Source organism: Arachis hypogaea, chromosome 18, assembly GCF_003086295.3.
Source record: "Arachis hypogaea cultivar Tifrunner chromosome 18, arahy.Tifrunner.gnm2.J5K5, whole genome shotgun sequence".
In the NCBI taxonomy this organism is placed as follows: domain Eukaryota; kingdom Viridiplantae; phylum Streptophyta; class Magnoliopsida; order Fabales; family Fabaceae; genus Arachis; species Arachis hypogaea.
Genome location: NC_092053.1, coordinates 34,875,270 through 34,888,594, shown reverse-complemented (window position 1 = coordinate 34,888,594; position 13,325 = coordinate 34,875,270). Strand labels below are relative to the sequence as shown.

Below are 13,325 nucleotides of genomic sequence, written 5' to 3'. Positions count from 1 at the left end.
AAAAACCAGCTAAATATGTGAATTTAAAATTTCTACGAGTTAATATATATGGATATTTCTTCTGCGAAATATCAAAGTGTTTCTTTTTCATACTAAATGGATATTCTTTTATATATTTTTCGAATTTTTTTGTATTACAAATGTGAATGTTTCTATTTCTTTAAGAATTTTATAAATTTTTTTAAATTTTATAAATATTTAATTATTTTTGCTAAAATATAACTGAATATTTCTTTTGTTAAGTATTAGAATGTTTTTTTTATATTAAATGAATGTTTTTTTATATTTCTGTAATTGAGATGAAGCAAAAGAGAAGAAAATGAACATTTCTTCTTCCATGAAAGCTTTGAGGAACAAGGAGCAAACACAATCTAACTACCCAAACAAGGTACGAGGCTACTCCTTTCATACCACATGGACAGTTGCTGGCGCTTAATAATAATAAAAGCTAGTTCCATGGATCTTGTATGGAATAATAGGTTTCTATTTTCTGATGCAGTACTGCTATTTCCTTTGAAAAAGCAAAAAAAAAAAAAAAAGAAAGAAACAGAGGAAAAAACATTGAAAAAGAGATTGAAAATTAACCCAAAAAAAAACAAGAATAACAAACGGGAGGTGGACTTCGTGTTGAACCAGTTGTTTTGGATGCGCTTATTGAAGGCGTCGCGGAGAGCATGGAAGTCGCCGGCGCTTCCAGCAGCATTGGTGAGAGAGAGAGGTGTGTGTGTGTGATTGTTGGAGGTTGGTAGGTTAATGTGAGAGAGAAGAAGAAAATTTTTATAGGTTTTAATTATGTTTACTTAATCAATTTTAAATTTTTTAAATTTAAAATTTAAAATTAATAATTAATATAAATTAATGTAGTTTTGTTTAATTTTTGGCTGGTAACCTCTTGATTCCATATATTTTTTCGGAAAAAAATATGCATTCCTAAATGTTAATGCTTATTTTTCTTAGCTATATGTGGCCTCATTTTGCCTCAAACCTAATGCTATTACATTTAGCAGCAGACTCCTGATCCTTGAAGTCTACAAAACCTTGTGCAAAGTTGTAAACTATAAATACGACATCGCATATAGAAAATGAAAGAAAAAATTTCTGGGCAGATATTTCCACTTTGGTTGGCTTACAAGTAATATGAAAGAATATATATGGAGATATTTTTGGATCATCTACCACTTCTTTCCCAATAAGAAGAATCCATGTTGATTGAATTGTCTTCTGAATTAGCCACAAATGCAGCAGTTTCATTAGTTGATGTGCTCACACCTTCAGTGTCTGGAATCTTATCTTTCCCCTTCTGTTGGTAATACTCTCGGATCATCTCTAACTTTTTCTCGCCAAATACCTGCGTCGTGTCCGGCACTACTTCTTGTACAGCGGTTTTGCCTTCGAGCATGCTTACCACTGACGACATGGTTGGCCGGTTCAATGGAGAGGTATTTGTGCAGAGAAGAGCCACATTGATGATGAGCATTGCTTCATCTTTTTTGTAGTGTGAACCCAACTTCTCATCAACTAGGTCCATTAGATCACCTTTCTCTTTCAAGAGAAGAGCCTGTGAAAACAAATTATAGATTGTAGTTAATTCCCGTCATCAATATGCAAATAAAATAAATTAAAACTAAAATTGATTGAATCTAAGGGACTAAGATATCTCTAAAATTGTTTTGAAATAAAGTAGGGAACCGGTATAGTTGAGCAAGAAGCACTTAGACACTGAAGATTTTAGTAAAGTCATGAAATTCTTGCATGCTTCTAGAGCACATTTTATGCGTGTTCTAGAAACATTTACAATCACTCATTTTAATTCATAATAGTAAAAAGGTTGTATCAAAATTAAACAATGAGCAGTAGTGACATGTGAATTTTAGAGTAAGAATTAATGTGTTCTAGGAGCATGAACGAATTTCTCACAAAAGTCACAATACCTGAAAAATTGAATGAAAGAGTTTAAAGAAACTCTAAAATAACAATCATAATGTTGGTATATATTCTAAGAGGATAATCATTCAGATTGAAACAAATGCAGGAGATATGAGAGGATAAGTTACCCAGTCAAAAAGAGAGAAGCATTCTTCCCTTTGCCAGCCCATGTTATTGCTTTTGCCGCTAACTATTTCCAAGGCAACAATTCCGAAACTATACACATCTGCTTTGTCCGTCAAATAACCACGCATTGCATATTCGGGTGCCATATATCCACTGCAACATAAAACATTCATACATTCAGTAACAATGTAGATACATTTTTCAAATTCATAAGTCATAAAGATCTGAAAGAAGTTTCTATGCTGGCTTACTATGTAAAACTTTGAAAAATACACAATAAATCTTGCTAAATGCTTTAAGAAAAAAAAGGAGAACTCACTAAGTGCCAGCCACTTTAGTGCTTATGTGTGTTTGACCCTCTTCATCAAGCTTGGCCAAACCGAAATCCGATATTTTTGGGTTTAGATCTTTATCCAGCAACACATTAGTAGCCTTGATGTCCCTATGAACTATTTTTAATCTTGACTCTCCATGGAGGTAAGCCAAGCCTTTAGCAACGCCTATACAAATCTTACGCCTTGTTGACCAGTCCAATTTCAATTGAGTTTTCTCTTTGCCTTCATTGCAATTGTCGCCGAAATTAGATAACAAAGCTAAATGATCAGTATGTATATTTTGTATACAACATTTTAGCTTATTAACGAAAGAGATACCAAACTCAAATATACAGAGTAAAGACACATTACCCCACAGAGCACTGGCAAGGCTGTTGTTTTCCATGTATTCATATATCAACAACATTTGATCTCCCTCCATACAACAGCCATAGAGCTTAACTAGACACGGGTGTTGCAAAGCAGAAATCATGCCAATCTCGTTTGTGAACTCACGATTCCCCTGCTTCGATCTAGAAGAAAGCTGTTTAACTGCTATTGCTGTGCCATCTGGAAGAATACCCTGCATTTCCAAATGATTGTAACTATTTTTTTAGTGCAGTAGAAACTATAAAAGAAACAATGATATTGATTCAGGTTCTAAAAAATAAATTCACTTATTTTCCACAATACCTTATATACTGGACCGAACCCTCCTTCTCCAATCTTGCAGGCAACACTAAAGTTGTTTGTTGCTGCTTTGATTTGCCTTAAGGTAAATATGCCAGTTTTTAGATCCAAACCCTGTAGGTCTGTTAGTTGAAGCCAAACAAGAGGAGAATGAAAAGTGAATTAAGATATCCGTTTTCGGAAACTTAGTTATTGCATATGGCAGAATGGTCATTATTCTAAGAATATTAGCATAAATGAAAAGACAATCCATATATTTGGGTTTAGGAGTTGACAATATAATTAATCAGCATTTACGCAAGCAAATTCATATCAAGTTCTTGTTTGAAAATTAATATTTACTATTAAATAGAGTAGCACCCTATAGTAGCATGTTAGTTCTTACCTCTATATAATGAACCTTTTTGTCGTAAACATCCTCTCCACCAAGCTATACCAAATGCCATGACAATAACAAGTGCTCCAGCCAATACAATTCCAATGATAGCCCCCACAGCTATGCCACTTCCTTTTTTGTTACTTTCTTTTTCCAGTGGGGGTGTAAAGTCTGCCAGATTATGATAAAATACATAACATTAGATGATGAAAGTCAAGGCAGAAAAAAAAAAGAAACTAAAGAAAAGAAGTAACCTGGATTGACAGATATAGCTGATATAAGAGGACCATATACTGATCCAAATGGAATGGCAGTTGTCCCTTTCCCGGCCCATTGTAAGCGGATCTCCAAGGTACCACTGGTCACATTAGCTGTAAAATTTTTTATGATGGGCTTCCTGACTCCTCCTGCTTCTTTTGCAATATCGAAATCCTTTAGCAACAACTTCCTCTGCAATACTTCAATCCAAATAAACATAAATGATGTTGTGCACAACTCTATATTTTAGTCTAGAAATTGACTTCGAGTAATAGTGAGTAAATCTAACAAATCAAATCAAAGAACTGAGAAAACTGACTACTTTGTATCATCCTGTTAAAAATCAGATTTAGTTAAAAAACTATATATACCAGAAGGTATTGCTCATACATGTCGTTCGAAAAGTTGAACTGACGAAACCACGAACCTGAATATATATGTCAAATACACGCCTTCCAAGGCTACTATATGTTTGATCATCAGTAAACATTATCTCTGCAAAATGGAGATTTACAGTGTAGCTTCCATTTCCCATGCAATACCCATAATATGTAAGAGAAAGCGCCGAAACACGTGCATCCATGTACAGTTCGGCATTGTTCATAGCAAGCTTAGACATGTTAGACCATGTATAATAGTCCGAAATACCACTATCAAAGAAGTGACCGGTGTTGCTAACTGCCCAGTTTGATCCACTACGAAGAGATTTTGCTGGTCCAGCTTCTTGTGAATCTTCATCATATGTAATGTTTCCATTATAAGTTATGATCTTCCCACCACAATTTATATGGAGAGAGTATGAAGCTGGAAATTAAATATGCAAAAAGTCAATTAAAGGAAGCAAGCACAATAAACAGGTTAACATCGTGGTAGGAAAAAGATATCCATTTTCAGTTTGATATGTTAAGAAACAATTACTTTTTGACTTAGCACTTTCTAATCATTTGAGTAACTATAAATCCATCCAAACTATCAATCATATTATTACATGAGAAGACTTCTACCACTATATGTTGTAGTCTTGTAGACAACAAGGTGAGGGTCGATAACAAATCAACTTACGCTTAAGACAGTTGGTGATCCCCAAACATGGATAAGCTCCCCTAAGAAAATATAGATTGGCATAAAAAGTGAGCATAATCGCATCAGTTCAAGCTATATGCATGAGTATCGAAAAAATAATCTAGCATAAGTAGTATACACTTACGAGTTATTTCCATTCAAAGCTGATGCAAAAAGGTTTCTGAGGCACATTAAGAAATGGTCAAGTCTCAGATAAATTTCTAGAATTGACAAACACATGAAAGGTATGAAGATGAAATGGTTCTTACACAGTTCCTTGTTGACATGTCAACTGCTCTGGCTTTTCGATGCTGAAGTTGTTATATGAAAGATCCCTGTATATATATGAACTGATTTAGAAACAAAGATGGACTAAAAACACTGCATGGAGCACTTGGTAGCACAGAAGAATCCTAAGAATAATGTACTAAGCGAAACATTTAATTTAATGCAAGAAATCATAAAAGTAATGCAGAATTGCTCACGTGTAGTCCGGGTTAGCAATCCAATTCGGCAGTGGTCCAGTGAAAAAGTTTCCAGTTAAGTACCTAGGTAAAAACATTATCAAGAAGTCAATTTATACAAATTGATGAATAACCACATGTTGAAACTAGTAAATAAAATCCTATTTCCTCAATAATTTGGATCTTCCCCTAGGATCCTTTAATTTATCTTAGTTCGCAATATCAATACTTATTTTGATAAGATGAGTTTAATCAATGACATTTTGAAAGCATATGCTCCTTGACATGAAATGAGAACATAATTTACAATGAAGACATAATATTTTTTATTTTGGAGTATGTGCATTGTGCTTTTACACAAGTCAATGCATATATGTATAAAATGCTTGCTATCTTGTTGCAAACAAGTTAACATTGTTTTGATCTACTTAAACTAGGTTGAGCAGGAATCTCTATGAATCCAATCAGCTTTAGGTTTTGTTTGAGTGCCAGTTCAGTGTTAAAGCTAGAATTTTGATACTTGGATTATACAAGTAATGAAAATAAAATGGTATTTATTGACTGATGCAATTTTTTAATAACCACTGTAAACATCAAATTTATATATTCTTTTGATTATTACAATTGTTTCCAGCTTTTATAGTAATAATTGTAGGTCAACTATAAATCCTAATGAATCTTAGCTGCTAGAGGAAATTGAATAGCACAAGCAAACTAGAAAAAATCATGTGTCCTCATTTTCAGTGTAATAAAAAACGACAAACTTAAAAAAGATTTCTTACAGTATATTCATGTTCTCTGGGACACGGAGGGAGTTTGGGATACTTCCACTTAACTTGTTAAAACTGAGGTCTCTGAAAATGAAACCATGTCCAGAACAAGTATTATTTAAAAGAGTAAAGAAATAAAAAAATCAACATGAAAATGATTAATTCCTACAATGTAATCAAATGACTGATTGGAGGAAACGTGTCGATGCACTTTATCTAATAAACGAGTACAATATGCAAGAAAAATACATTCAGTGCATGAAACTTCCAAGTTAGAAGGCCAACAAAAAGTAATTGAAAAGAATAAAGCATCACTTACAACGAGTTTAAAGTAGTTACATTTCCAAGATATTCAGGAACCGATCCTATAAGATTGCAACTTCTCAGTACTCTGGAAACAATTCAACAATTGAGGATCAAAAAGTCATTGCTATCAGCTTTATCCCATTGCTAAGAGCATTTCTTAGTTAGGCATTATTAACTGATAAAATAAAAACTAAAGAAAAAAAAAAGATGCAAGCATTAAATTAAACTCACAGTGTTTGCAAGTTTGTCAAGTTACTAAGTGGTGGAAAATAAGAATCTGGTCCTTTCAAGTCGCTGATTCTCCTGCAAAGCATGTTTTAAGCATGTTGAAAACACAACACCTAAATAGTTTTGAATTTTCAAGCATTGGTGGCTACAATTCAAAACACCATGCTTACAAGTCAGTAAGGTTTTTCAGAAATGAAATTCCAGAAGGCATTGGTCCACTCATACCACTCCCATGGATCACCCTGGCATAATTATAAGAACCATTCCTTTGGTAAACCAATTGATAATGTGTAATTAGAAAAAAAAAAAAAAGTAACAACGTAAGGATCAAATTTCACAGGAGAAATCAAAGATTCACACAGCCTCTGAAGACTTGTCCAGCTCTGAATAAAATTGGGTATTGCTCCGGAAAATTGATTATCACTGAGTCGACTGAAGAATAAGAGAGTGATCAACAAAGATACAAGACTAATGAAATTAAACTACAGTATAAGGGGATGTAAAAGGAATGAGTAGAAAGATATAGACACTTACACGTAATTCAATTTACTGAGCCTAGCAAGTGTAGTGGGTAAATTCCCAGTAAAAGAGTTGGAGCTAACATGCCTAAAAAAATAAAATAAAATAAAATTTAGAATACAAGGCCGCTCTTGTAATAGGGTGCAATATATTGAGCAAAGTCTAGAATGGATAAATGTCAACACTTATGGATTTTATAAAACAAGATTTAAATCGTCAAATTACCAGACCTAGTAAATATTTTGTAAAATCGATTGACTCATTTAAAATTGTAATATCAAAATATTTTAAGAGTTAAATCGATATTCTAACTACTATGTCTATAGCAATTAGTGAACTTGGCAATCAATTTCGCAACAACGATTATCCAAACTTTGGTAAAGTACCAAAATGAAAAGCATGCCATGTAATTTTTGAAATACACATAATTACGATTTTTTATTCTTGCATGATGGATAAGTTTTTTTATTTTTTGGTCAAAGCTAACATATCTATTGCTGACTATAATGACTAATGCCCTTGCCATGAGAGCTCTCCAAAAAGATAAATGATGGCTATGAAATGTATCCCATTTTCATGAGTAGGAATTGTAACCCCAGATGGTTAAGGGATGAGGTGAACATCCACCAAACCATCCAATGTGGTTATGTAGTTTCATCACATTAATCCATTCAATAACCATTGTTTCATGATCTGAAAACTGAAAACCTGCCTATTTTATTCAGGCTATCATTTCTCAACAACCAAAATTACTCAACCTCAACAATTATAAGACAAGTGTTTACAAAGGGCTTACAATCTTTCAAGCTGCAAAAGATTCCCAAGCTCAGGAGGAAGCTCTCCAGAGAGTTGATTGAATTCCAAGGACCTATCCAATTTTCAAATTAATTCAGAAAATTTCATGAAACTTTTGTGGGAGGAAACTCTAGCATGACCAATAAATAACTTACAAACTTTTCAGGGTAGTTATGTTTCCCAGCTCCTTTGGAATTGAGCCTGTTATTCGATTTCCAAAAAGGGAACTGCCACAATTTAAGAAATATGTGATGATTGCAGTTTTTGTAAGTCCAGAATTCAGCAATCTATCGACATTATGTTTAACATTTGCGTTACAGATATCTATACTTAATTCAAACTTAAACTATCATGTCTTAATTTCTGTATATGGTATATAAAATCCATTTTTCAAAGTAGGATTGAAGATTTCACTTAAACATTAAATCCCAAGGGAGATACTCCTTCATTGTTTGTCAAAATTTGGTATACCCCTGTATTAATACATTTTAGAATAATATTCCAAATCAATCCCTAAAAAATTTTTAGTTGCACAGTTTAGTCTTAAACAAATTTTAATCATCAAATTAGTCTCCAAACTTTTATTCATTAGAAAAATCACTCCCAAAATAAAAGGTTAGAAACTAATTTGATGATTAAAATTTGTTGAGGATTAAAGTGTCCAACTAAAAATTCTTGGGGACTTATTTGGACTATTACTCTATATCTTAATACTTGTATATAAATACATTGATTAACGAATGTACAAGAGTGAGAGGGAAAGAAAAGAAACATGACAGATTTATGTGAATCATAAGCTTTTGGCATTGCTAGAATTCCACTTCAAAGGTACATCAATCACTTTGGAATGCAATATTACCAGTGATATGATTAAACCACACATGTTGGTCACATAACTCAATCCAGTTGATTCATTACAATCCCTATAATCATATGTTTTCCGTAAAGGTAGAGAGAAAGAAAAAGAGATTACATGTTGACAACATTCAAGGAACTCCATTGCTTTGGGATTGTGCCGTTAAGATAGTTGAGAGTGAGATCACTGTAACAGAGAGAAAACCAAGTAAGTGAGAGTGAAGATAGTGGTGAAAGAGAGGAAAAAATGTGTTTGTGGTTGCTTACATTTCTTGCAGGTAAGGCAACTTTGCAAACTCCGGAGGAAGAGTGCCAGTTAGATTTTGTCTTTTTAGAACTCTGTATAGGATAAATCTCATTCATCAACACAACAATTGTCACACTCTCACCACATTTGTTAACATATTCCATAAAACCAAAAATTGACCTTTTTTTTTTTTCAAAGTTAGGAGTAAGACTCGAATCTGAGATCTCTAGGTGAGGATGGAAAGATGATGTCATTTAAGTTATAACTCGTTGGCATCACTTAGAGGTCTTGGCTTTAAGTCTCTTTTTCTGGCACCCCCAATATTTAATATATGTTAGTAATACTTTTTATACGCTCAGAGTATAAATTAATTAATCATTTACACTACTAAAATTCAAGAAAATTAACAGTTTTATTATACACAATTTTTGGATAGTCATTATCATGGTGGTTACTTCCTATGACTATTAGCATTTTTCTTAAGGGCAGAATAAGAATGTTTAGGATTTGGGACTTTACTCAATCCTAGAATTTAATGTTATTTATTAAATTTAATGTTAATGCATTGTGAGTGTAAAACATTTATTAGGGCATAAGAAAAACGGTTAACAAAAATAACTACCAAAATTAAACTCTTATTTATTTTAATCTTTTACAAAAATTAAAATTTTATAAAAGTATCGTAATTTAATTTTGAAAATTTTCAAGAGTTTAATTTTATAAAACAAAATATAAAATCTTCTAAGCGAGTTATAGAAATCACTTATATTTACTTCATAGTTCACACCTACCATGCTTAAAGCGTGAAATTAAACTATATATATATATCACATAAGTATCCAATCATAGATTATGAAATTAGTAGAAGTATGAAACTCACATGCCAACAACATGGCAGAGATTGTTATTAGAGAAAGAACAATCACAAGTGACAGCATAATTTTTCAAGGAAGGTGTAGAAGCAGGGGAAACCCAGTTACGTTCTCCACTGCATGGATCTACGCTGAAGTCCCAATCTTTCTTCCCAAGTGTGTTCCCTATCTCCTTAAGAACTTGCACTGATTCACAATTTCAATTTTTCATCACAAATCACACTCATCACCATTAACTTAATTATTATGAAAGAGCAAATATGTAAATGCACCTTCCTGTTGTTGTAGAGTGGCTGCAGAAACAAATGAGGATGCAATAAGAAGCGAGAGAGAGAAGAAGAAGAAGAAGAAGAAGAGAGTTACGAGTTTCATGCTTTCAAGTGTGGGGAAATTTTGTTGATGATACTTGAAAAAAGGAGATTAAATGAATGAAGTAATTAAATTAAGAAGAATGCAACGGAAATTTGACCAAGACATGCTTACTGTTATTGAAGAAGCAGACATTATTTAATTTTTTTTTTGGTTTTATCTTGGGTTACGGAGGACAGATAGACATGGCTGAATAATTGTAGATTTGTAGCATTATTATATATATATTACTAATATTAAGTCAAAGAAAATGATATAATCGTCGATCGATTAGAGTTTAAATGACATATTCATCTAAAAATTTTACATTTAAATTTTCCTCCAAACTTTAGAAAAAAAAAAGGGTAAATAGTCAAATTAGCTTTTGAAAAATTATTTGTTTTTTAAATTGGTCTGTGAAATATTTTTTAATCAAATTCTTCTTTTAAAAATTTTAAATTAATCACGTTAATCTTTTTGTCATTTTTTTATTAACGGTGCTAAAATTTGTTAATGTGGCATGTTAAGTGATACTACGATACACACACAAAAATTTTAATTGACTATTAATATGATAAGTTTATGAAATTAGATCAAATTAAAATTTAATTGAGGGAAGAACTTGAGACATTGAAAATTTTCAATTTTAGATTTATTTGATCTAATTTCATAAACTTATCATATTAGCTATTAATTAAGACTACTATGTGTATATTATGATATTACTTAATTTGTCACATTAATAAACTTTGACGCTGTTAGCAACGAAAGTGATGAAATGACTAACTTAAAATCTTTGAAAGACGAATTGAATTAAAAAAAATTAGAAATAAATTTAAAAAATAAATTATTTTTTGAGACTAATTTAACTATTTATTTCTCTAAAAATTAATGATCAAATTCGTTTTAAAAGATAAGTCTTTTTCTAAATTCCACTCTAAAAAATTTTATCAATTAAATTAATTTTTCAAAAATTATAAATTAATTATTTTTATCGTTTCGTTATTCCATTAATAATATAGAATATTAATTGATTATATATATATATATATATAATTTTTAGTATGTCTAATTAAATGTTAATTAAATATATTTAAAAAATAAAAATAATTAATTTATAATTTTTAAAAGATTAATTTGATAAATAAAATTTTTAAAAAATAAATTTAAAAATGACTAATTTTTTACAGAGTAATTTGACCATTAATTCATGAAGTTAATCTTTCACTTATTGAATAGTGTCCGAAATAATAATATAAATTTAATAGTAAATATAGTAAACATGTATACGGTATGTGGTAGGGTTATAAATTATAAGTTTAGTGTACAACTCTGTAGGCCGCCCATATAGTGTCATGAATGATACGGTGCAAATAATTGAGGTAATATTAAATTTGGTGGTTGGAATTTGCAAGGCTCGTTTAAATAGATTCTAACATTTGAAAATGACAAAATCGGTCTTTGATTTTGTAAATTGTGGATAGAAAAAACTATATGGTTATTAAAATTTATTATTTTTTATTATTAATTTTTATTGGTAAAAAATATATATATGATTTTACTTTTAATTTTTTATTGAAACCAATTTGAACAGACATAAGTTCCGTTGCTGTTATGATGGGTAATCGGAGATTAGTGGATTGGACTCATTGGATTGGCCCAATTGTCTGAAGGAGAGAGCTTCTGACTAAGTTTACGTCTGGGAGCCTCCGTCCGACTTGTGTGTATGAAGGAATGGGGGGTGGTACCTGTAAAGACACTCCGATGCTTAAGTCAGCAAAAGGGACTAAGCAGGTTTTAGGAGTATTGGGACTTAGAGATACCCGAGGGGTGTGAGTGTATTTATAATGGTGAACCAATAACCACCGTTGGAGTAGTTCCACATTTTAAGGAGGATAACCGTCCCTTTATCTTAGGGAAGTTGAGATATGGCTCCTGGAAGTGGGTTGAGAGATTTTAGAGGCAGTTACTTAATTTGAATAAGTGTTATCTGCCAGCTAATCTTCAGTCCCGACTTCCTTGGAGTGAAGTCTGTGTTGAATCCGACCTCTCTGGAGGAGGTCGGTTATGCGGGAAGGCCAGGCTATGGACTGAGCCTTTTTATCTTATTTGGACCTAGGCCTTAGTGTTGGGACAGGGTATGAACAGTGCCCCTACTCGAGTCCGATCTCTTTTAATCATGAGTTGGACTCGAGTATGTGGACTCGGGCTTGTAGCCGATATGAAGTGGGAACCGACGCGATTTTTAGAGCCGACGTGATTTTTAAAATTTTCAACAGTCACGTCTAATCAAACGTCGCATCCGTTAGGGTTTTTCGCATTTACACGTGGGGTGGCAGTTACATTGGTAACGGTGCATTTCTTTAATGATCGCGTCGATTTACCACTATGCCCATAGCATGTTTATAAATGCTTTTCCCTTTCTTTTTGAAAAAACTTTTCGCCTACAAACTCTGTTCTGAAAGAAAACTTCTTCCTTCTTCGATTGCCTTAGTTGTTGTAGCACCTGTCCTTCTTTGCAAGCAAAGGTCAGTTCTTTCTCTTTTCCTCTTTTATTGATGAATGTTTTTGTTTGCACGTTTTGTTTAGAGGAGCGTTTTATAACGAGTCTAACTGTAGACCTGGTGACTCTGTTTTATTGAGGAACTTACTTTGGCCCTTTAGAGACCCTGTTTTTGACCCTTCCCCTTTTTCTTTGTAGGTCTCGTTGCCCTCCTTTTTTTTATCAAAAAAGATGTCTTCTCCCGTTTCTGAATGGGTGGACGTTACAGTTCTCAGGGAAGAACCCTTAGTGGATACCAACTATCTCTCCGAACTTCGCGTTCATCATAGTATTTGCTTTTTAGAGGAGGATGAGCCTAAGTACAAATTGATTGCCCCGGGTTCTAAACACCGGGTCTGTTTTGGGAGGGTTGCTGATGTTGACCTCCCTTTCTTTTTCATGTGTGAGAGTCTTTTCACCTGCCTGGGAGTTTCTCTTCCTTTCTCTGACTTTGAGATAGAAGCTTTGAACCATTGCTGAGTTGCTCCAACTCAGCTCCACCCCAATTCTTGGGATTTTATAAAAATTTACCAGCTTGTTAGTGGAGAACTAGACTTTCTGACCTCTTTGAAGATTTTCTTTTAACTTTTTCATATGACCAAGCCCTTCAGTGGGAAAAATAATAAG

General features: G+C 32.7%; 1 protein-coding gene across 1 annotated transcript; it reads right to left on the bottom strand.

The window, feature by feature from the left end:
* Positions 1-864: 864 nt before the first annotated feature.
* On the bottom strand, positions 865-10,368 carry LOC112771614 (probable leucine-rich repeat receptor-like serine/threonine-protein kinase At3g14840). The gene is made up of 24 exons (XM_025816398.3): positions 10,081-10,368; positions 9,817-9,994; positions 8,957-9,028; positions 8,808-8,876; positions 7,990-8,061; positions 7,836-7,907; positions 7,055-7,126; positions 6,881-6,952; positions 6,691-6,762; positions 6,524-6,595; positions 6,306-6,377; positions 5,999-6,070; positions 5,238-5,300; positions 5,022-5,087; positions 4,898-4,933; positions 4,753-4,793; positions 4,118-4,494; positions 3,687-3,882; positions 3,442-3,603; positions 3,060-3,178; positions 2,739-2,949; positions 2,372-2,609; positions 2,055-2,205; positions 865-1,558 (listed from the first exon to the last, which is right to left on the bottom strand). Exons 1-24 carry the CDS (start codon positions 10,178-10,180, stop codon positions 1,169-1,171), a joined length of 3,045 nt encoding a protein of 1,014 aa, XP_025672183.1. The 5' UTR covers positions 10,181-10,368; the 3' UTR covers positions 865-1,168.
* Between the last annotated feature and the right edge of the window lie 2,957 nt (positions 10,369-13,325).